The sequence below is a fragment of the Panthera pardus genome, unplaced genomic scaffold (assembly GCF_024362965.1).
Source record: "Panthera pardus isolate Hobbes unplaced genomic scaffold, ASM2436296v1 HiC_scaffold_17, whole genome shotgun sequence".
Lineage (NCBI taxonomy): Eukaryota > Metazoa > Chordata > Mammalia > Carnivora > Felidae > Panthera > Panthera pardus.
This window is the reverse complement of record NW_026526732.1, coordinates 51,308,647-51,334,121: the sequence shown is the minus strand read 5'-3', so window position 1 is coordinate 51,334,121 and position 25,475 is coordinate 51,308,647. Positions and strand designations below refer to the sequence as shown.

The window sequence follows — 25,475 nt, the reverse complement described above, 5'->3', positions numbered from 1 at the left end:
GAGCTTATATTTTATTTTATATTTTATACATATTTATATTTAATTTTTTTTTCAACGTTTTTTATTTATTTTTGGGACAGAGAGAGACAGAGCATATTTATATTTAAAATAAAATGTACACTAAGCTCTCTAAAGACAGACAGCATGCCTACAATGAGTCTGAGTCTCGACCCCTTACTAGGTATGAGGCTTTCGACGAGTCACTTAACCTCCGTAAATTTCAGTTTTCTCTATCTGGAATAGTACCTCACTACTCTGTTGTCTTATTTATACCACAAGTTTGTAGCAAAATGTAAAAGTGACAAGTCTGTAAAAATGCCTTATAAATGATAAAACAATATATGAATGGTAGCAAGTATATTATTTTACTTCTACCTAATCTTCATTGCCCATCACATTGTCTTATTTAAAAGCACCCGACAGGCTGGGCGCGTCTGTGTGGCTCAGTCGGTTAAGCATCTGACTTTGGCTCAGGTTATGATCTCACAGTTCATGGGTTCAAGCTCCATGTCAAGCTCTGTGCTAGTAGTTCAGAGCCTGGAGCCTGCTTCAGATTCTGTGTCTCCCTCTCTCTGTCCCTCCTTAGTTTGTGCTGTCTCTCAAAAATAAATAAAATGTTAAAAAACATTTTTAAAAGCACCTGACATGCTTATTGACAGACTGAGATTTTAATAGGACATATTACAAACAGATTCTGATGTTGCCAAATTGAGATAATGGGAGGCTTACATGCTTATGTGGAAACATCAGACTTCCTTAGTGGCTCTGCTAGGAATGTTCTCTCCAGGTTCTTCATCTTATGACTATTTCTTAGGAGCTGATTCCTCTGTCTACTCAAAGGGTTTCATTCACAAAAATGTCCTTGGCTCAGTTTCGATCACTCCCTGTATTTGCTTCTTTGTGAGCTCATCTACTCTGATCTGACTTCCAAGATCAGATCTCTAATCTAGACTTCTACCCCATACTTGGGACTTAGGTATATGCCTGCTGCGCATCTTCCTTCACCTGGTTATCTGACTGATATCTCATGCTCTATATTCTTAAATCATTTTCCCACCTAAACATGATCTATGTCAGAACCCTGATCCTCATTCTTGACACCTCCTCCTCTTCATCTTTTTCTTGTGGATTTATCCTCTAAATTGTTTTTTAAATCCTTACACAACTGCCAACTTTCATTTGAGCTACCCCAATAATCTTCTCCCTGGTTTCCTTACCTCTGTTCTTGTCCCCTTCCATACTGCTACCAGAGAGCGAGGTATGAGGCAAATTCACCTGTCACTGCCTCCATCCCACCTTAGCCATCCACTCCCATGATCATACTCCAAGTTCTATTATTACCAATAACTACCCCCTCCCTCATCCCATTCTTTGACCACCATCTCTCATCCTTCTTGTTTACTCCCTCTCGTACCCCGAGCTCCCATCTAGCTCAATTTGCACAATCATAATCACAACCTTCCACTACTATTTCCTTCTTTGCCCCTCACCTGCTCTGCAATTAATTAATTACTTTTTCACAAAGTCATAATCCTTTGCTTATGAGTGGTGGTTGAATCTAACCCTGTCTTATCTACGCTTGTATCTGTGAATCTGAACATAGCTGGCAGGTATCACTTTAATTTTCTGATGTGAATCTCAAATGTGCTGTCCACACTGCCTAGCTTTTATACTTTATTTTCTTAAATAACTATCCTCAAATTCTCCTAGATAACTTGTTCATACTCTTCTTCTCCCCTCAAACCCATCAAGTCCCTCCAATATGCTCACTCTCAGTTGAGAACCATGACTGCTATTTCACTGAGGAAATTGAAGCAGTCAGAAGAGAACTTCCACACATTGCTACATCTACCCACCTACCAACAGCTGCATCCATATAACATGCCTCTCTGCCTATTAAAATAGAGGAAGCTCTTAATTGATCTAACCCCTGGCTCAAATTTGGGCTGTAGAGATGGCATGTAATAAGTATCTGGTGGCAAATTCTTGAAAGGTCTAGATTCAGTTGATATCCAGAAGGCCTCTAAACACCATCTTCTGGGGAAAGACTCATTTATTCTTTTATTCAAGCAATCAACAAGTACGTCATGAGCACTATTTAAGAGGCACTGTGTTTGTTACTGAGGATTCAAAGTCTAGCAGTAATTTTATGTTAAAGTTAGCAGGAGAGTGAAAACTATTATATTAAAAAATAAACAAAATTTAAAAAACTCAAACGAGGCATATAAGGAAAGATATTCATTCAACTGTAAACTATATCAGGGGAGTGTAACAGTTGAGGAGATGTCCTAGAGAGACAAAAGGATTTCACTTTCATTTTGCATACTTGTCTGCATTCATTTTGTTTTAATAGTGGATACAAATTATTTTTAATAAAAAGCATATTATAATCAATTAGTTAGAAACTGCTAAGTGTCATGAGGAAGATATAGATAAAAGAAATAAAGATTAAAAAAAGGAGTTTCTGGAACTGTTTAAATCCAGAAAAAAATAGTTTGAGGATCTCTAATATGAAAGTTCTCAGGGCCAGCTTCTGTCCAAAGTCATAACCCTTAAAGTTCCAAAACAATTTAAGTTATAAGATAGTACTTCCCATAGGTTCATTCAGGATTTCCCGGAAATTTCCAAATTATCAGGAATACTTTGGATTAGCAAAAAAAAAAAAAAAAAAAAAAAACAAAAAAAAACAACAAAACGACTATCCGGTTTGGCAGTTTGGCCCATCTAGGAAATTATCCAATTCATACTTTCTCACAGTCGTTCCCTTATTTACAAATAAAGATCAGATAGACTATATATTAAGCTTAAAATTAGAGGAGGCCTCTGAAAGGACTAAAGAAAGCTGTACATTAAAAAAATTACTCTCCAATTTCTGATTTTAAGCTAATAGTGAATAACTGTATAGCTGCCTTTTGGATCTTCAAGGATAAAACTAAGATTCAAGAATTTAATTTTGTGTTTACATAATTTATGTGTTCATCACAGACAATATCAGAGACCACAATTTAAATTATATAATGGAATAAACAAACCAAATACACCACAATCTCTTGTACCTTCCATATCGTATGCTGTGTCATTAGGAGCTATTTTGAAGTCATTAGGGATTCTTATGCTCTGATAATATTTTGAGAAGAAAATAACATAAAATCATCCTCAAGCAGTTACATATATTAAACATTTTCAAATTGGATGAAATGTGAGAATAATGTTAGGTTCACGGTATAGAGAGGAAATAAGAAAAATAAGGACACCTGAATTTTATATAAAGAATATATTTCTTTATGTGAAAGGATTACTGTGTCTTGGTGCCCAAAAGAACTGCAGAGGGCATGTTTGGAAAGTCAAATGTTTTATGTAAATCTAGAAGAGTCAGAAAGATCATAGTTAATGATGAGTATATAATAAAAGTATATAATGAGAAAGTAGTTTCAAAGAGAAGCGACTGAAGAACACAGCTTTCTTTTAAATATAAACATTCTGTATTAATATTACCTAAAGTCCAAAATTTGAGAATAGACCAATTTACAGTAGGTATCCTTTTTTACATTTAATAAAATTTTTTACATTTTTACATTTTAATAAAAGTTTACATTCAAGCAACTTCAAGAATGCAAACATACTTTAAGATCCTATGATCTTACATTTTTGGTGAAAGAATTATTTTTCTGAGTGACTGCAAACTAATGAGATAATTTGTTGAAATTTATACTACGAAAAATCCTTATCTGGACCCCCAAAGCCTCACTTGGAAGCTGCTATTAACTATTTCCAAGCACTGTCTCTCCAATTTACCTTCTTCGTCTGACCCAGTTTTTAAATATCCTTAGTTCCTTCTTATGTGTAAACTAAATTTTTCTTACTTAATAAATCAGAAAGGCCAAGCTGAATTTATCTGGTATTAAGTGAAAAAAATGATGAAACTATATAACATTTGACACATACAACATAATACCTCATGATAGTTGTAGACTTTCCTAGCTACTGCTACCTTAGACACAAATGGAAAAAAAAATTAACACATCAACAACATTAAATACTCTTGTAGCTTTGCATTTTAGAAGGTAGTATTTATTTTTGTAACTCTACTTAAGTATAATAAAAGTAATTCACAAAGAAGCATAAATTACATAGCGGACTATACTAATACTCTACAATAAATGAAACAGTTATACTGACCTAATCTCTTATTTCCAATGAAATTTTAGATGAAGCACCTTACCTCATTTCTCATGATTCTCCAAAGGTTTAGTGTAATTCGGCCAACAATATTTATCTCACTCATTGTTTCTGATCCATAGTCATCTCTTTCAGGTGCAAATCTGTTCTCAACTTTGTCATCTACAGAAATGAATAGACTGTATCAGGACTCACAGAAACCAAATTTCCAAGCAAATTATGCCAAATAAAATGAGAATAAAAATGAAAGAGAAAGATTAAAGATGAAACATAATTCACTATTTTGTATTAGACTTAGAGAGTGAATAATCACTATTTTGATTAATAAAACAATTTTCTTTCCTCTAAGTTATGAAAGTGGGAGCCTGTGTGGCTCAGTTGGTTGAGTTTCTGACTTGATTTTAGATTGAGTCATGATCTCATGGTTTGTGAGTTCAAGCCCCGCACTGGGCTCAACACTATCAGCGGACTCTCTTGGCAAAATCTCTCCCTCTTTGGATGTGATCTTTCCCTCTCTCTGCCCATCCCCTGCTCATGCTCTAACAAATGAAACTTAAAAAAGACTCTAAGTTATGAAGGAATTTTGTGAAATGTAATTGAAAATTATATATTTTTAAATAATAAAAATGTGTATACACACATATTTTAAAAATAATACTCTTTTTACTTTAAATTTGGTTAATTTTTGGTGCCATTTTTATGAACACCTAACACTAAAGCATTCCTTTAGTATTAGGATGAATATGTTTATAGTTACACTGGTCACTTCCTGGAAAACATGGTAGAGTTTTTAACCTAACCTCTCTGAAAATTTGTTGACATCAATTAATGACATTCCTATTCAGAATGAAATTCTAACTTTGCATGGACCACTAGATGAAGAGTAGAGTTCTGAGTCTAGTTTCTTAGGTGATGACTTTACCTAGAATAGAAATTAAAATGTGTTTCTCTTATATGACACTGGATATATACAAATGTTGTTCATTAGAGGATCTGGAATAATAAATATATTTACTATATGCTGAATGTCTATTATGTTCTAAGAATTTTATTGTTTCTTTTACTTTAACCTAGCCACTTTATTATGTTAGTATAATTTGCATCTTGCATTGTAGTAAATTTTACTCAGAAATGTTATATCTTGTCCCAGGTCATACAGAAACAGAACCAGTACTATAAACCAGGGTTACCTGATTCCAGAGAGACCATGTACACACATTCATCCCTCTTCTTTAATTTAAAGAGATGATGTTTACAAGTTTTTTTCATCTAACACTTACATAATGTTTACTGTGGTCTTAGGCACTGTTCTAAGTACTTCACAATTGCTCTATGAGATAAGTTGTATTATCATTCTCGTTTTACAGCTGAACAAACTGAAGTATAAATAGGTTAAGTAACTTGTTTGACATCACATAGCTAGTTAGCAGGATCACCAGGATTTGAACCTAGCTAGTCCTTCTCCAGAATCTGTGCTCTTTACTGCCTTCCTAACCATCCCCTTTCTACTGTACCATGTTGCCTCATAAAAATGTCTTCTGTGGTATTCTTAAAGGACAAGACCTTGAGGCTCCTGGCTGGCTCAGTCAGTAGGGCATGGGGCTCTTGATCTCAAGGTTGTGAGTTCAAGCCCCACACTGGGTATGGAGCCTACTTAAAAAAAAAAAAAAAAAGTATATATATACACACACACACACACGTGTATATATATGTGTGTCTATATATGTGTGTATATATATACATATATATGTGTGTGTGTGTATATAAATAAAGGACGAGCTTTCATTCACTCTTCTGATCTTAAGTCATATACCTTACCTGTTACAGCTAATTAAACTAATATGTACACCTGAACATTCATGCTGCCTCTCCTGAATATTCAGAAACCTATCCCAAATGAATGTTGAGAAAATTGAGATATACCACACTATTCCTAGCATCCAAGGGACACAAAAGCTACAAGAAATTTATGCAGTGAAAACCCAAAATTATCTCTGCCTTTTTATTCCAAGCTTTTTGCATAGTTCAAAATATTTATGGTCTTTGAATCTTCTAGCTTCAGCCTTTCCCTTTAAAATTACTAACACTTAAGACATTGTACTGAAGTCATAACCTCTCCCAGGAGTTCTCTTGATTAGTTTTCATCAATATACCCAAAGTATATGCTGTTGTCCTAGTCAGACTTGTGACTTTAAAACCAAGTTATTAAAAATTCTACAGTTATAAGGAAAAACATAACTCTGAAAGGTGCTTTATCAACTTTAATTTTTGTATGAATGTTATTGCCTCCCTCCTTCGAACAGAATCAGACTTGTGGGAAACAGCCTTCAAAATTCATGCAAATTTTTTAGCCTGATACCCAAATAAAAATAAACAGCGTTCCAACCAAAAGCATAAAACATAGAACCAGACAAAATAAAATTATGGTACATCAACCAAAGAAATGTTGTGTGCTTCATAATGATTATGAAGACTATCTCAGAATACAGAAAAATACTCACAAGATACTAGATGAAAGAAGCATAATAAAAATGGGAGAAATATGTGACTAAAGTTATATAAAAGAGGCTTACATATGTATATGAAAAATGACTGAAAGAAAAGATACCAACAAATATATTAACAGCATATATAACAGCAACATGGAGGTGTTTTTTCTTTTTTCTTGATTTTTGAATTTGTCCATAATGGAGTTACGATACATCTAGAGCTTACATAATTTAGTATTAAAATCAGGCTAGAACAATAGTACTTTTTAACACCTTGTCTTTATTCACTTTGTAATTTACTCTGTGGTTGAACCATAAAATATTCACAAGGCTTCGTACCTGGCACCCGAGAGATCATCTGACATAAATCAACACTTAAGGCAGCAGCCCTTTGTAAGAGGTAACCCCAGGAATGCATCTGAATTTCATATCCTAGCAGAATATCAGGATCATACCTAAAGGAATGAAAAAATTGAAGAAGGACCACACATTTGAAGCTTTAATCAGAAGAATTGTTTCTTTGTGATATAAAGTGCAAAAGATAAAAATCTATTCGGTTTCTCAGATGGAGAAGGGATGGTACAATGGCACCTATACACTTCCTATATAAGGAGGAATAGATTAGAGTTTCTGATTGGAAGCTACTTTTATAAAGCAAACATAGTTTTTACTGAGACTACATATTCATTTGATATGACTTAGGAAAGAAGCTGATAGAAATTGGGACGAGAGAGGCATTACCACTGAAGTACAAGAATGAGAGAATGATTGAGAATATCATGAGGGTAGGGGCAGGGTGAAGTGTGAGGGCATGTGTGGACACATGTTTTGAAAAAGATCCCCCCCAGGTCATTTTGTTGCTACTTCTCTACCCCTCTAACCTATATTGTCCTTAAACAGTTTTAATGCTGAGAAAGAAAATGAAAACATCTTCCTTTTCCCACTTAATTAATGACTTGTTCCTTACAGGAAGTAAGGCCTTGGTAATGACAAGTTTGTCCTCTAAACTTAAGAAGAAGGTGACTCAGCTTAATGGAAGAATGAAATATTAACAGGGGTGAGATTAATGTGGGGAAGCTAAGCAACAGAAACTAGGGAAAAAGGTGCTCACTGCAGTCACACAGTTGCACTGGTAAAACTGCACTGATAATGTGCATCCAACTCAGAAAGAGCCTCTTTGTGGCTCCTCTTAGGACTTTCATAGTGACCACCACAGAAAAATGTTTGGTTACAGTGCAAGGAAAAATAAACTTGAAGATATACTTCGATGGAAAAATTGTATGAGAACAAAAACTTTGAGAGCAAAAGCTATGATTATGCTCCCAATTAGAAGCTCTAAATTACTGATTATTTTCTTACTGATAAAAGCCAAAAAGCAGAGTGAAAAATCGTAAAAACCTATAAATTTGGGTTTTACCTCATTGGTTATAGTCACTCTGAATTGGGGAATGTGCAGCCTGTCCATATTGTATTATTTAACACCTGAGGTATCACTCAAAGTATCCTAGTAGTAGGATCCTACTAATTTACTGATGCAAGCTATAAATGGCTACTCTGGAAGTCTCTGGTATAACAATGAATCATAAGCAGATCATGAGATCTATTTTTAGAACAGGTTTGCTAACAGTTTACCATATTTCCATAACTGCTTTCTTAAAATGATGGGGTTGAATGGCTTTAGTTTTCACTTAGTCAACGAATACAAGAATGTCACAAAAATGTCTCATTTTTAATCCTGGAGTATATTTAAATGGCTGATGTCAAAAGAATTAGGTTCAAACATTTGCAACATCATTCTTTTTATTCTCTCCATCCCTTAAAGGCCCTATCAAAATACATTCTATAATATAAATTTCAATATCTGGTAATCTGCTTGTGACCTGCTATTATACCATGGACTTACAGAATAGCTCTCAAACTTGTCAGGAGAAAAAGATAATGTATATATTATCCATGTGTTTTTCTCTATACAAATAGGGTTGAAATTTCTGAGAAAACCACTTGACCAATTTAACAGAACAGCCAAATGGACCTTTTCACCAACCTACAAAAAAGTGTTTTCTTGGAAGAAAGTGCCTCATGGCTGGCAATTCTGGAACAAAGGGCAGGGGTAAGACATGAGTACGGGGAAGCAAAGGAAAATAAGGCAATAAGCAACAATGAGGCAAATATTCAATCTCAGAGATTAAAAGCTAAAAAGGTAGACTAATTCTTAAACAAAAAGTCCAGAAAGATCCTAGGGGACCCAAGAAAACAGAAGTCTCTCAACACTCTTCCTGCTCATTAGTCTTCTAACATAACATCTAATAGGTTAACATATCTTTGTTGATAGCAATTTCATCAATTCTTCAATTAAGTTAAACTCTCTTCAGGGCAGTTATCTGACAGACAAGTGCATCTTCCTGAAAACTATGCACCATCTAAATTTGAGAAATTGGGGCAGAAATACTGTATCAAGTGGCTCTAAGGATTATCAGGGATAGGAGATTTGAAGGATTCCCATACACATATACCAGAACCCATGCAGTTGACTGCCTCAATACCAAGAACGACCAGAACAGGCATTACAACATGGCCACAGTTGGCCTTGATCTTAAGAATGTGGAAGGTTGCTGGAGTGCCTACTGCATATATTTCTAAGTACAGGTACATGAAGAAGATGCCAGATGGTTACAGAGCCCTTCTTCTTCTATAAAGGCAGTTCTGACTTCTTTATCTGAATTTCCCAGATTCATAAAATATCTTATTACTGCAAGGATTATTATTCCAGTTAGCTATTTGCTATGTTGCAGCACCTAACAGAGTTCGTTAAGTACACTTACTTTCTGATGTTTTGAAAAAATATGTATATTTTTAAAAGTTGTCTATTTTATAAACTGCTACTGCTCAGAGATGACTGCTGAAAAAATAAAAAACCAGAAAACACTCTGCTTCTCTTAACTGATTAGATTTTAGTCCTTTCAATATTTTCCAGATCTATTATGTATATTTATTTTTTGACCTAGAGGCCATTTCATCTAAAGAGACTCTTAAGGCTGATAAGACAGGTCTCAACTCAAGTTCAAAACCACAAGAATTTCATTTCTTCTGTGAAAACATTTGGTGACAATAACAAAATCTTTGTGACTTGTTCTTCAATTTTGGTGACTTTTATCAACTCTACCTGGTTTCTAAAAGTTATGGAAAGAACAAGGTTGGGTAGATGGGATTAGTGGTGAAGGAAAAAATAAAACTGAAGAAAACAGAAGCAGCAGAAATATGAAAATGATTTACTTGTTTAGGCAAAAAAAAAAAAAAAAAAAAGCTGTTTCCGCAACTAACATTTTAAATAACCCATTAACATCTGTACAGAAGAGAGATGAGGGGGTTCTAACTAGGCAGTGGCAATGGCAGGGTGAGGTGGGGGAAAGGAATGATCTTGAAACATAATTCTGAGGTTAGATAAATGTAATATATGCATGCAGGAAAGAGAAAAAGGAAGAAATCAAAGCTTATATCCAAGTTAGGAAGGCTGGGGAAAATAGAAAATTATTAATAAGTTCAAGGAAATACAGAGGAAAAAAAAGGATTGTGACAACACAATGGATTTGGTTTTACTTGTCTAATATAATTTCATACTACTTTTTATGTTTGCCATTTGAGGACATATAATATTAAGAATGGAAAAATACAAACAATAAAACTCTTAAAGTGTGCATCTATATTTTATTCAATTTTATAATTTAGCACCTACTATTATACCTTACACTCAGAGTTAACATTTATGTACTGACCAGGCTAAGAGTTTTATGTGCATTATCTCATTTAATTTTCATATCTATTACCCATTTTACAGATGAGGAAACTAAAGCTTAGAGAGATAAGTAACTTGCTCAAGACAAAAAAACATATGCAATGACTTGGAGCTACAGAGTATTATGCTAAGCAAAATAAGTCAGTCAGAGAAAGACAAACACTACATGATTTCACTCACACGTGGACTTTAAGAAACAAAAGCAAATGAAAAAAGGGGGGAAAAAAAGAGACAAACCAAGAAATGGACTCTTAGCTATAGAGAACTGATGATTAGTGGAAGGAAGGTGGGTGGGGCAATGGGGGAAATAGGTGATGGGGACTAAAGAACGCACTTGCTGTGATGAGCAAGGGATGATGTACTGAACTATGGAATCACTATATTGTACACCTGAAATTAATATTACACCATATATTAACGAACTGGAAATTAAAATAAAAACTTAAAAAAAACCCTGTCCTTCCAGTAACATCTTCCATTCATTAAGATATATAAGTTTAAAATATAGATGCAGAAGCATATAAAATAGCCATATTCTTAAAAAAAAAAAACAAAACAGAGCTGGCTGACTTCAAAATCTATGTTGTTAATAGCCAAATTATGGAAAGAGCCTAAATGTCCATCAACTGATGAATAAATTAAGAAATTGTTGTTTATATACACAATGGAGTACTACATGGCAATGAGAAAGAATGAAATATGGCTCTTTGTAGCAACGTGGATGGAACTGGAGAGTGTGATGCTAAGTGAAATAAGCCATACTTAGAAAGACAGATACCATATGTTTTCACTCTTAGTGGATCCTGAGAAACTTAACAGAAACCCATGGGGGAGGGGAAGAAAAAAAAAAAAGAGAGGTTAGAGTGGGAGAGAGCCAAAGCATAAGAGACTCTTAAAACTCTTAAAAACTGAGAACAAACTGAGGGTTGATGGGGGGTGGGAGGGAGAGAAGGGTGGGTGATGGGTATTGAGGAGGGCACCTTTTGGGATGAGCACTGGGTGTTGTATGGAAACCAATTTGACAATAAATTTCATATATTGAAAAAAAGTAAAAAAATAAATAAATGTATTTGTTAATTTTCAAAAAAAAAAAAAAAGAAAAAAACCCAAACCAAAATCTATGTTGTTAACAAAGCCTGTGTTGAGTAGGTACTCAACAAAGGGGCTGAAAGAATAAAATAATCTTTTAGGGGCCCGTTTAGAATAATTATAAAGGACATTACAGAACTGAAATGTTGTTATTTAGGCACTTAATAACCATATGATCTTCTAGTGTAAGAACCAGAAATTAGTTTTATTTTGTTTACTACATTTTTCTTAATGACTAATATAATTCATGTTATGGACATGAAGAAAGTTACTACACTTGCAAATGATTGCTAAAATTCTCAATGTTGGCAGATAAGCTGTTGTTGGGAATATATCTAACAAGGAGTACACAAGCATACAAAGCCCAGGGACATTATTGAACATGTGCTGGCACACAAAATGGTATTGACTAAAACTCTGCACGTTCTTTTTGCTAAGCTGCTTGCAGAAATAAAAGTGTGGGCACTGAAGCATCTGACATGTTGATGACAACCTCTGTGAGAAGATAAAAGGTAGGAATGACAATGGCAAGACTCAAATGGATTGGAATCCATCCAGTCACCAGTACTATAAAGAGTAAAAATACTTTTCTCTTGTTTCCTCCCTAGAGTGGTGGGTAAGCAGTGCATTATTTTTGACGTCCTGACATTTAATTTAATTTTGTTTTGTTGAAAACATGTTCTGGTTTTCTAAATTTCAAAATGGTTTATGCTAACGCATCTGGGTGGGACTGAATCAGATATTCAGTCTGTAGGATATCATCTTGATCTTTCATGCAGAATACTGTCTCAGTTCTACAGGAAAGAGTTCAACTACAGAAAGCAAACCACAGAAAGCAAAACAGAAAGGGGTGAGTGTAACGACACGCTCAAGGAGAGCTTTTATCCACACATAAAGATACAAAGGCTATTTTCCAGCCTGCTTTAGGTATTTAAAAACCTAAGCCTAGCAATAGGCAGAAATTTTAAGTGCCTGGAAAAATGAAGCCTTCAACAGAAGGGTCCATAGTTACCAAAAGTTATAGTCTTTAGAAAATGCAAAAGATTCACTTAATTATTTTTAAATTAAAATACTTCTGTTTTAAAAAATCCTTTTCATAAATTTGACAAGATTCTACTATCAATCATCCAGGCCAACCATCAAATGATCAAAAGAGATTTTTAAGGAACTATGTATTACAAAAGAGTATGGACCACATAATCCTAGATTTACGAATAGATTGCATACTAACACTTTTTGAAAACATTGGTTTAGAACTCAGAAAACATAAAAAAAAAATGTATTGAAATGTGGCTGACTCCCAAGGTAGAAGCCTATTTAATGAATAATACAATTTAAGTTTAGTACAGTTCCCCATTATTTCACTACCATAGAAAAATCACACTAAAATCCAACTGGGAAAGCCAGAGTTGCTAAATCAATATTTCTTCTTCAATCTTGAGAACAGAATATTGTTTTGCCGTCCCTAGTCTGCTGGAAATGGTGATGGATGGTGATGAGAGGTAAGGGCAAAATTTTTCCAAGGATAATTTTAAGGGCCACAGGAAGAAATTCTCTTATTCTTTCCTACCTTTGCCCATATTATTAATCAAGAGCAAGAAAGGACCCTCTGAACAAAAGCTGGAAAAATCAGAAAATACAAAATACCTTTTTATTATATTTGCAATTTCTTGAAAAAGTGCCTTCTCATCAGGTGCATAGGTAACTTCTAGTCCTGTAATTCCAGATCTAATCAGTAATGGGGTCTGATACCTGATATCTAAAAAATAAGCAAAACGTTTATTACACACATTGTGTAAGTAATATAAACCCTAAATTTTGAGTAAAATTATGCTACTGAAATACTTTAAATTAAGAGAGCATTCCCCAGGGGTGCCTGAGTGGTTCAGTTGGTTAAGTGTCCAACTCTTGACTTCGGCTCAGGTCATGATCTCATGGTTCATGAGCTACAGCCCTTCCTTGGGCTCTGTGCTGACAGCGTGGAGCCTGTTTGGAATTCTCTCTTTCCCTCTCTCTCTCTGCCCCTTCCCACATGGAGTCTCCCTCAAAATAAACATTAAAAAAAAAAAGAGCATTCCCCAAAGTAAATACATAATTTAAGTCTATTTCTTAAAAACTTTCCTAAAGTTTTTCTAGTTTAATATGCAACTGAAAATTCAAATTTCATTCCGTTATTTTCCTGAAAAGTCTACAGTCACCAAATTCCTCAAGTAATAATGTGTCACCTCAAAAAATTTCATTACTTTGCTTCTGCCTTTACTCTTCCCATAGGAAGAGCTTTGTTTAGTAGAGAATATTTTATTTACTTTTTTAAATGTTTACTTTTGAGAGAGAGAGAGTGTGCACACATGCATGCAAGTGGAGGGAGAGCAGAGGGAGAGGGGGGCAGAGGATCTGATTCGAACTCTGTGCTTACAGTAGAGCCCGATGGGGGGCTCAAATTCATGAACAACAAGATCATTGCCTGAGCCAAAGTCAGATGCCTAACCCATTGAGCCACCCAGGTGCCCCTAGTAGAGAATATTTTAATCAATGGTATGCTGGTAACTGTTTATAACTACCTCCTAAGGAAAAAAAAAAAAAAAAAGACCTGATTTGTAGTGCTTGCCTTTTTCCATAAAAGACTCCTCTCCATGCTGATCTCAAACTACCAATGTGACACCAACTAGTTCAAAGAATTCATAAAAATTTAGTAACTGGATTGTGAGCTGGTACAAGTCAGCTCAAGCACACCATTGATTAAACTGTAAATTCCTACATGGTTTTGTTCTGTGCTAAGACTTCCTTCTCAGCTGACTGAATTCATGTATTATTATTCAAAACTGCAGAAGGACACTTGATATTTTATAAAATGCCTTTATATGGTATATTATATGAAGAACATCTAAGCCAAAAACATACATATGAACAAAATTGGAATACATCTTAAAAGTCTCTTTTAATCCATTAATTGACACTAATAACTTCTTAAAAGCAAAGAGAAACTCTGTATTAGCAGCAAAATACCAGCAATGCATACATAAGGAAGACTGTTCACCCAACTTACAGATTATCATTTTAATTCAGTATTAGCAATTAATATACTATAAAACAATACTTAGAACAATATAAAAAATATAAAAGGAGTTCCTTATACTTGCTTGGCTTAGATCTCCAGCACAGAAATTGCCCCATTAAAAGGTTCATCCTAGGGTGGGTAGGTACAAAATTAATAAAAATGAACAAATACCTTGGCTGGAGACAGGCTTGTCTTTATCAATCACTATTACACCTGTGAGTTCTGTTTTGTCTGTATCGGGTAGTGGAGTGTCAGATGAAATGCAGTAAAACAGAGCACAGATTGGGTCAAATTCAGGATCTGGTTCTAAGTCTCGTCTAGTTCGAGCATGTAACTCCACACTGATTAGGGTAAGATTTTGTATCTATAAAAGGAAATAAAAATTAGGATTTTAGATTATTTTTGGGGACATGTTGAAAGAAATGTTTCACCAAGATTCCAAGGAAATATGTGTAAAATTGAAAAAAAAAAACATAAAGGACACAGCCACAGTTTAATACTCCACAGATTAAGGATTTTCACTTCTAAGATTAGATTAATTAATTCATGTTTTTATTCTAGAAAAACTGCTTATGCTATAATTTCTCAGTGACAATACATACTTAAAACTATTTCTTTAAAATACATGCAAGTGCCTCTCAATTTTTTCATTCCTGTTTGAGAAAGAGAATGACTAGTCCAAGTGGTTGTTTATTTGAATCAAAGTCTGCTACTTTTTACTTTCTACCCAGTTAACTATGGTTTCACCTATACTTTAAAAAGAGAGATGTATTTTAGTTTGAAGCTCCTATTAATTCTCTACTACTTCAATTTACTTCTGTATGTACTGGGCAAGTTTTTTTATAATAGTTTTTCTTTAAAAAATATCATAAGAATATTATGGCATCAACTACAACAATAGCTAGATTTCTGCCCATACACACTTTCTTTTTGGCAAAAATGCAAAAAAAGGTAGTATTTTGCTTTTTATACCTACTTTCCTATGTTAGTAAAAAATAAAAGGATTTAACTGTAATTGAGTAGAAACTCTGGGTAAAAAAAACAACTTAAGTTAGATTCATGATTATAGCCGGAATTATAACCATCACTGTACCAGTAATACCTGGCAATAGAAAAACAGTAGACTACTGTTACAATATTGGTAATTATTGAAGTCATATAGATTTAATGAACGATTTGTATTTTGTATTTATTTTGCATGCCAGCTGTTGAAGAAATGTAATCAATATAAGGCTCTCACTAGTGCTGTGAGTAGAATTTAGTAAACTTCTTTGGAGGACAATTTAGAAGTATCCATCAAAATTAAAAATAGACGTATCCTTTGATCTAGCAATTTTATTCCTGAGAATATATCCTGCAGATATAATCATACATGTAGCCAAAATTTATGTATGAGGATGTGCATTAAAAATTATGATATTTCTAGTCTTTCATAAGTCATAAAAGACTAAAAACATAAATGTCTATCAGTTGAGGACTGGTTATATAAATTATGTGACATCGCATGAAGACTACATACAATGGAATACGCTTTAACCTTTAAAATTTTCAAAAGAATTAGCCAGATCTGGATGTTTTAGTACGAAAAGATCACCATAATACATTGAAAAGTGGAACCAGTGAGTGTAGTATGTGTATATGTATGTAAAAAATGTTAAAGCACATGCATAGGAAATGTCTGCAAAGAGACATAACAACACAGAACTACTTCTACTGCCTTTGGGGAAGGAGACTACTTAGTCTGAGGTAGGAGGGAAGCTTAATTTTCATTGTAAATCTTTTGGTCCTGATTGAATTTTTTTTACCATATACATGTAATGTTGTGTGTATTTGTTAGTAAATTTGTAGTTAAGTACTTTTTAAACTATAAAGAACATTAACCATGCAGATAGAAAGCATAAAGAATAATAAAACAAATATCCACAAATCTACCACTTTCCTTATACATTGCTGTTTCTCTAAGTTTATTTTTGAGAGACAGGGATAGAGAGAATTCCAAGCAGACTCCGAGCTGTCAGCGCAGAGCCCGACACAGGGCTTGAACCCACAACCATGAGATCATGACCTGAGCTAAAATCAAGAATCTGATGCTTAACCGACTGAGCCACCCAGGCACCCCTATAATATAGCTGTTTCTATTACAAAACAATCTAACCAGGGCCACCTGGGTGGCTCAGTCCATTAAGCATCCGACTCTTGATTTCAGCTCAGGTCATGATCTCATGGTTTGTGGGTTCAAGCCCTGTGTCGGGCTCTGTGCTGACAGCTCGGAGTCTGCTCCCTCTCTCTTTGTCCCTCCCCCACTTGCTCTCTCAAAATAAATAAAAATAAACTTAAAAAAAATTATTTAAGGGGCGCCTGGGTGGCTCAGTTGGTTAAGTGTCTGACGTCAGCCTAGGTCATGATCTTGCAATTTGTGAGTTCAAGCCCCCCCATCAGGCTCTGTGCTGACAGCTCAGAGCCTGGAGCCTGCTTTGGATTCTGTGTCTCCCTCTCTCTCTGCCCCTCCTCTGCTCATGCTCTGTCTCTCTTTGTCTCTCAGAAATAAATAAATGTCAAAAAAAATCTAACCAATAAAATGGGGAGCTAAGGGAAAGAACTTCTACTTTTAAATATATATATAAACCTAAAGAGCATATATTTTTAACACAAAGCACGTATTAATTTAGCAAATAAAAAAATGTAACTGGAAAACCTTTCCCTAACTCAAACAAAACAAAACCAAAAAACTGGTTTAGTTAGAAAAGGATGAACATGTGCAAAGACTATGGAGAAGACTGAAGACAATTTCAGGTCAAAAGATTTGTGGAGGTTTATTTATTTAGTAGGTCAAACTTCACATTCAAATTTTGCCCTTTCTATTCTTTGATATAAAATGCACTGATCTTAGGGGCATTTTCTTTATAAGCAAATATATGAAATGAAGAGATGGGGCAGAGATTTACTGAGTACGACTAAGAAAGAGGTAGGGGACAAAGGTGGATGAGGATTATACCCCTTCTCTTCTACCCTGAGTATTTATATGCAGAAGAGAGAGAAGTTAGTGTAGCATAATGGGACACAGAAGAAAAAGTGCTGAGGGCACAATTTCCCAGAAAAAGGACAGCATACACAGTGCAGATTTTTTATGGCTCGTTCCCTATTTGACCACCAGGTGGCTGTTTGTAGTATGCCTTGAGGCCTTCTTAGGGAAGAAGCTGTGAGCAACCTGCCAGTCCTCCCAAGTGATTTTAACTTCAAGAGGGCCCATGATTCTGAGATGAGGTTATGTAGAAATAAAGAGCATAAGAAGAAGATTAAGTTTTTCAAATAAATAAAGGATAATCAAATGTAACAAGTATTTGCTAAGGTCTATTTGCTTTAATAAAAGATTTTTTTCTCATGGTATTTTATTTTTCTAATTTTGGGTGTATTCTTCACTAAGACATGTATTCCTGAGTTTATTACTTAGTTTATCTTGGCTACAGAGAATAGTACAGGGCCAAGTAGATAAAATTCAGGAACTAAATGAAATGCTGTTGAATGGAAAAATGTACAAACAATTAGGCAATTAGACTATGTTCTAATCTACTTCTAGAAAAGTACAAATCTTAGTTCAAATTTAGGATAAAAATGAGGACAACATTTGAATATTTCTTTTAGTTTATGCTCATCCTTAGAACAGTTTAAGACAGAATTGACTTGAGAACAAAAACACAAAAAATAAATTGAATTCTGTGCTCTAAAGAGGACAAGGACCTAAAACAACTGTTCAATGGAAATATCATGGGGGTGCCTGGGTGGCTCAGTTGATTAAGCATATGACTCTTGGTCTCAACTCAGGTCATGATCTCATGGTTTGTGAGATCCAGCCCTGTGTCTCCTTGGGATTCTCTCTTCCCCTCTCTCTCTCTCTGCCCCTCCCCTGCTCCCCCTCATGTGCGCTCTCTCTCTTTCAAAATAAATAAACTTAAAAAAAAAGTGTAACGTGAAAGTCACATATAATTTAAAATCTTCTAGTAGTCATTTAAAAAAGTAAAAATAGGTTAATTTAAAAATATTTTCATTCAATACATCTAAAATATCATCCTTTCAACATGTGTAATTAATATAAAAATTACTAATGAATATTTTATATCCTTTCTTCCTGTTTAAAGTCTTCAAAATCAGTGTGCATTTTACATTTATAGCACATTTCAATGTGGGTGCTAAATTTTTGCGTGGAAATAAATACTCGACCTGTATTTAGATATCATAAAACTTACAGTTGAAAAAGTAGTTTTAAAAACCTAAGTTGTTCCACACATACTTAAAAGTTTTCTAGTAAACGAGTCAAGTATCAGTTTTAAATCTAAATTATTTAAATAAAATATAGAATTCACTTCCTAGATGGATAAGGTAAATTTTAAATTCTCAATAGGCACATTGCTAGTGGTGGCCAGCACAGGTATAAACAATGAAAATATACTCTAATTTCCACTTTACTGCCAGTCAGATATGTGTTCTGAGTTGTGTTTTCTTTAATACAGATAAATTTATAGTGATCCATTCGCACATATTCTCTACTCCATCCTGTGACCAACATACATTCTTACAAAATAGCTTCCTACTCTTTGGCATATGGTCTGTGCTGTGAAGGGAACTGGGTTATATAGAGATTATGTGAGCAAATGAATTGTAGCAAATGAATTAGCAAGCACTAATCCACTGAACCAACCAAACAGAAAATACTAGTAAATATCTCATTTAGGATATAACATCCTAATATAACAATCCCAGAATAATATAGAGATTTTCTAATAGTTATAAAAGCTTTTCCAATTTTAGTTTCTATAACCTGAATTTCAGCTATAAGATTTGTGAAAACTGTGAAACCACAAAGCAGTCTAACTGATAGCTACTTTAAAAGTTTGTCTATTTTATATAGATACATAAATAATAACAAAATGAAGATTAACAGGAACAGAATTCAATGTATTCCTCCCTCAGTAAGAAATTTCCATACTTGTTCTATAAAATAAAACATGAGAGTTAAACAGTGGATGTGTTCTTACTGTTGCAGTTTTACCTCATGTAAAGCTTTTGCCTCCTGTAAGTTTTGTACGCTGACTTTGAAACCATAAGAATTGTTTAAAGATGGTCCATCAATCTGAGAAGTTTCTTTCTTTGGGGTATTTACTGCTGCAAATTGATTCTATCAAAGAAAAAACACACACATAGCCAGAAAAAGATAAATGAGCAATCTTTTTTTTTTTTTTTTTTTTTTTTTTTTAATCACTTATTTCTACCTAGATAATCTGCTTTATGTGTTTGGTAAAATAATACATGATAAACTAGTATCACCTCTTTAGGCCCAAGAAGAAACGAAGTATTTTATTAACATTCTTTTCATGCTAGGAATTCAAGATAGCAGAACTGGATATATTTAGAAATATCTGATACAATCTGTAAGCAAACCATATGTTGATCTTTGAGTTTACAAACCCCAAATAACGAAACTAATAGTCTTGTTGGAGAGTTGACATTTACACCACATGGACATTGATCTTGACCAAATTCTGGGAAGTATGGCAAACAAGCAGGCAATATATTTGCAACTAATTTTGGCTAAAGTTTATAAAAGATTTGAAATTCTGGGTTTGTATTTTACCCAAACACAACATGTGTCTGAAAGATGAATGAAAATATATATAATCTTGAAGGGTTTAGAAAAAATAGAATCTATTTTTAAAAATATTTTCTGATTTCCAAATCCATTAACCATTTCCCCCAAGTGCTGATTTATGTCCACAACACATTTGCATTTATTTTTTGACATAAATAGCTTGTAATTCAATAGTATTTAAAAATAAAAGTTTTAAAAAAGTATTTATAGTCTTAAAATAGAAATACTGAAATGTATTTCATGTGGTTAATATTAATGAAATGTAGCCAATATGGAAGTGATTTCTGTCATCTATTTTCAAGGATACATGTCTAATGTTTACTTTTTTAATACAGCCATATATTTCTAAGTATTACCATATTTTTAGTATTTAAATAAAGATATTTATGATTTTTCAGAGTTTCAGTGGTAAACAATGTTGCTTTCCTTTGCTACTTAGTAAAATGAACTGAAAAAAGTCAATGTTATATTTGAGAAAAAAGTAATAAACCAAGAAAAAGGATATATTTTTGGTGGGATCAAAAAATCACTTACTTGAGCTCTGCTGTCATTGGATTGTTCTGATTTTGCCAGTAATCAGTTAATGTATTTGTATCCTCATAATCCACATTTTGGCTATCATATTCACTTTCTCTGTAATATTTGTATTTACATATAAGAATCTTTTAGATCCCAACAACAAAAAATAAACTAAAAAAAAATTAGGCAATTTCTTGTTGTCTCAAAGATATGTAAATAAAATGATGTAAAAATATAATAAAATTTTTTAAAATGAGACACAAATTTATCAATTATCTAACTGAAATCTAAGATAAGAATGGATCGTCCACTGAACATTAAATATGTTTAGCATAGTTACCTTTGCTTGTGTTAAGAGTACTCTTCTAAGAGTGTCAGTATTACTTCCTTTCTTATGACTCAATTTCTGGGTTTTTGGTTCTGTAGAAAGAAAGATCATATTTAACATATACATCAAAATTGCCTGCTTTAAAAAAAAAAAAAATGCTGTTCCAAACTCTTGAGTACCATCTATGAATACTGTCCTATTAATTCCTCCCTAAAACTTCATAATTTAAAAACAAAACTAATTCAAATCTCTGATCTCCAGCAAAATAACTTTAAAATTTTGTATTTTTAAATAAAAACGTTTCTATTTTAATTATTGAGTTTTTACTTCAGTCATATCCTAGGCAATCATTTAATTCATTTACTTATTTATAGAGAACATATGAAGAGGAAGAAAAGATACAGTTTCTTCTCTCACACGGTCTAGAAAGAGAATCATATATTCATCCAATACAGAAAAATAAAATTATAATTGGGGTAAGTATGACAAAGTGGAATATAATTGGGAATTTTTACACGTCAGGGAGATTAGGAAGGCTTTTTTTGTGCTAAAAATCAGGAGAAAGAGTAGTAATTACCTAGGAACAGAGTGAGGATTTCCCCTGATTACCCAGCAAAAGAAGTGGAAATTACTATGGGTGAATAAAAAGGCTAGGATAGATGTCCAGGTGACAGATGATGATAGCCTGACCTGAGGTTGTGGTGGTAGAGACAGAGGCAACAGTAGAGATTTGGGTAATTTAGGAAACAAAGTGATAGAAATTAGTAATGGATTAGGAATCACAGGATGGGCAGTGAGGTGAATCAGATAGGTGTTACAAATAAACCCCACGCTTCTGACTTGCGTAACTCAGTGACAAAGAGATGGTGGTACTATTTATTGAAGGAAAACCCAGAAAGGACCATATGGGCTTCTATGTGTAGGCATGCATGTTTGTGTTTATGAGTACACACAATTGGTAGTGAGTATATGCTGTAGATCATGAATTGACTTTTAAAAATATTGACCTTGGTTGGGGTGCCTTTGAGCATTCAAGTAGAAATCCCAAATAGACAGTTAGATATAGTGTTCTGGAGGTTGAGAGTTCTGAACTGGAAATTTAAATTTGTGGGTTATCTGTAGTAATCCTGTGGGCAGGAATTCACTCATTTAGGGAGAAAACATAGAGTAAAGCTTCAAAGGAAATCAAGTAGGCAGAAACAGAGGAGTAGGAGAAAAGCGAAGGGTAGAAGAGGCTCCAAGGTAATGGTCAACAGGACAATGGCTGTTTAAGAGGCCATGTGACAGTAAGAACTAAAAATACACACTGGCTTTAGCTACATGAAACTTACTGAAATTCTTTACAAGAGCAATACTGGTGGAATGATGGGGGTTGAATGCAATGTTGAGTGGGCTGAGAAATGAAGGTAAAAGAAATGGGAGTTGTCAAATTACAGAAATCTTTTAAGAAATCTGGCTTTGAAGAAGAGGAAAAAGAGTAGAAGCTACAGGTCTAAGGTGAAGGCAGGTTTTTGGTTTTCCTTATATCTTAAAGGGTGAGAGAGACTTGGGCATATATTAAAGCCAGTGGGAAAAATCAAGTTGAGAAAAAGGAAGACTTCTGAGAGGCCTCCTATATTTCACCCAGAAGGTAAGAAGATAGGATGGAAGCATATATAAGTAGATTTCACAGCAGAAAGATAAAAATTAAGTTTCCATGAGATGATTGATGACTTTACAAGAAATTGTCATAATAACATCTCACTAGTAGAGTTAAAATTTCATTTAAAAAGCTCTGAATTTCATTATATAGTCTAATGTTTTCATTTAACTTCTAATCTTTGAAGAAGAATTATGAAGTCTTCCTCTTCTTTGTAACCTTACCTGTTGACAAAGGGCTCAGGCTACTTGCTTCAGGAAGCCTTTCTAGAAGTTTTCTCTGTATAATTGGTGTACTATGAAGGCAAAGTGATTCACATATTCCGGTTCTTGCCCTAACATTAATTGGAGATATCACTAGAGGCTCCAAAGGCTCAGTGCAGGGGCTTTTCTGTATATCATCTTTTACTGGTTTTAAGAAGTTCTCAATAGTCAGGGAATGTAGTTCCTCTACTTGTGATGCGGGTCTCTCCTCTCCATCTAATGTTTTAGAATCTGGGGATGCTGCTTGTTGCCAAGGCGGAATTACTGGAGAATCAGGGGAGCTGTAACTAACATAATAGTCATCATCATCTTCACCTTTCTCAGGATCATTTGCAGAAGCAACTGGTGGCAGTGTCTGACTTTCACTTACAGTTCGACTACATCCTGTGGTTAGCGCTTGTAAAGCAATCTGAGAAGTATCAACATCTTCCTTGGTATGTGCTGTAGTGGGGAGTATATGTGGAGTTGTACTCATTTTTGGAGGCACTACAGGTCTGTCATCTGGGTTAACTGAAGAGCTGAAGTTCTCAGCAGATTTTATGACTCCAGCTGGCTCAGTTTTAGACAGTTTCTTGGAACGTTCGTATTCTTCTTTGGCTTGAAGCCATGCTTGAACCAGTTGTCGACTTGGGGCACATTTGCAAGGCATAATCACAATTTTTTTATCTTCAACCATTTTACAGCTATTACTTGACCCTTTATTGACCACTGCCTGGCCATTGCGAAGGGGTGACCCTGGTCGTGGATTCTGAGTCATTGCTGAGAATGCTGTTTTCCACAGACGAAGTCCTTCCAAGGAAAAGTCTCCCTCAAACTCAGCCAGATCATTTGGAAGTCGAGTTTCTACCATGAGAAGCCGTCCACCAATCTCCCTACAAACAACATATTTTAGAACAACTGTTTCATCTCAAAGAGCAATTACCAAAATATTTAGCTCCCTATCATAGAGATGTTTAAAAATTTTTTTAAACATTTTTACTTATTTTTGAGAGATATAGAGAGACAAGAGTGTGAGCAGGGGAGGGGCAGAGAGAGAGGGAGACACAGAATCCGAAGCAGGCTCCAGGCTCTGAGCTGCAGCACAGAACCGAAGCAAGGCTCGACCCCACCTACTGTGAGATCATGACCTGAATGGAAGTCAGACACTTAACCAACTGAGTCACCCAGGCACCCCTCTAGAGATTTTTTAAAGCCCCTTTTGGATTCTTAAAAATGCCCATATCTTCCCTTTCTACACCTTCCCCCTACATACTTTATGCAGGTACAGCCTCTTTAGTCTTAATACGTTTTTCTTCACTGGTATATGACTAAATTAATTTCCAGGTATATGACTAAATTAAGTTCATCAATACCAGGGAAAGAAGGTATTTTTTGTTTTAAGTGACCCACGAAGCTTTCTTTTCTTCAAGGAGATGGCACAAACTGATCCTCTACTTTCCTCACTCATCTTAAATAACTTTCCACTGTTACCACATATGAATAAAAACAATGGAAGAATTTATCATTAGAGACTGTGTGCCTGGATTTTATCTATAGCCTTTCTAGACATTTTCTAATATCTACAATAGTTTAGCAAAACCAGTCAATTCAAACATATCTTTGTAACACTCCCTGCCCCGACCAAATCCCCTCAAACATTAAAAAAAAAAATCACACAGAATTGAAGTAAATTACCATAATTCTTTCTCCCTTTTACATGGCAAAGTTTAACACTACATCCGAACTTTGAGTTACCAGAGTACACAGAATGCATAGCATAAATGCTGATAATGTTTGTGTATGTGGGGAACCACTATTAAATAGTAGCCTGGCTTAATTTTCCAATAGTTGCAAGTATCAAGCTAAACCTCTCTCTTTCTCTAACATACATCCATTGGTACTATTTGTCATCTGCAGCAAGAGAAGTCAACTTTTTCTTCCTTATGGTATTTCTTTCATGGATATGAAGATAGATCTTAGTTTTTTCAATCACTTCTTCTAGGGCATGATTTTCCAAACATCCTAGTCATTCCCTACATAAAACTCAATGAACTGGATTTACGTTTTCTAGTTTGGACTGAAGGGTTACCACAGTTCCTTTTCCTCTTTACATGGTAAGACTTTGGCCCTTATTAATTAACTTTGTAACCAAAATCTAGACCTTTCCTGTATCCACCTCCCAGCTATATGAAAAACTAGAAGAATTACTGCTACTGAAGAAAATGAGTACATATTATATGCCATGCCCATCTCTAACATTAATAGTATAGAGATCATAATCAAGTAAAAAAACAAAACAAAAAAACCCCAAAATTGATGAGGTGAAGTAAGTTCAGCTCTCTTAAATATTGTCAGCAGCATGATAATTGCATGTCATAATATATATTAAGAGCCTTAAATTTTTTAGAAATCCTTTTTTTTTAAATTTAAATTCAAGTAGTTAACATATAGTGTAACATTGGTTTCAGTAGTATTTAGTGATTCATCATTTACAT

The 25,475-nt window shown here is 34.3% G+C and overlaps 1 protein-coding gene across 5 annotated transcripts in view; it reads right to left on the bottom strand.

The window, feature by feature from the left end:
- REV3L (REV3 like, DNA directed polymerase zeta catalytic subunit) overlaps positions 1-25,475 on the bottom strand; it is a 171,305-nt gene that overhangs the window by 43,753 nt on the left and 102,077 nt on the right. For all 5 annotated transcript variants that reach the window (XR_002078270.2, XM_019443109.2, XM_053904570.1 and 2 more), the window contains exons 14-20: positions 22,963-23,873; positions 21,112-21,191; positions 19,656-19,781; positions 14,780-14,972; positions 13,198-13,309; positions 7,008-7,123; positions 4,223-4,341 (exon numbers count right to left, since the gene is read on the bottom strand). Coding sequence is in view for 4 of the 5 variants with exons in the window: in XM_019443109.2 (XP_019298654.2) it covers positions 4,223-4,341; positions 7,008-7,123; positions 13,198-13,309; positions 14,780-14,972; positions 19,656-19,781; positions 21,112-21,191; positions 22,963-23,873 (1,657 nt within the window). In the remaining variant the exon portion in view is untranslated. The remainder of the gene's footprint in view (positions 1-4,222; positions 4,342-7,007; positions 7,124-13,197; positions 13,310-14,779; positions 14,973-19,655; positions 19,782-21,111; positions 21,192-22,962; positions 23,874-25,475) is intronic.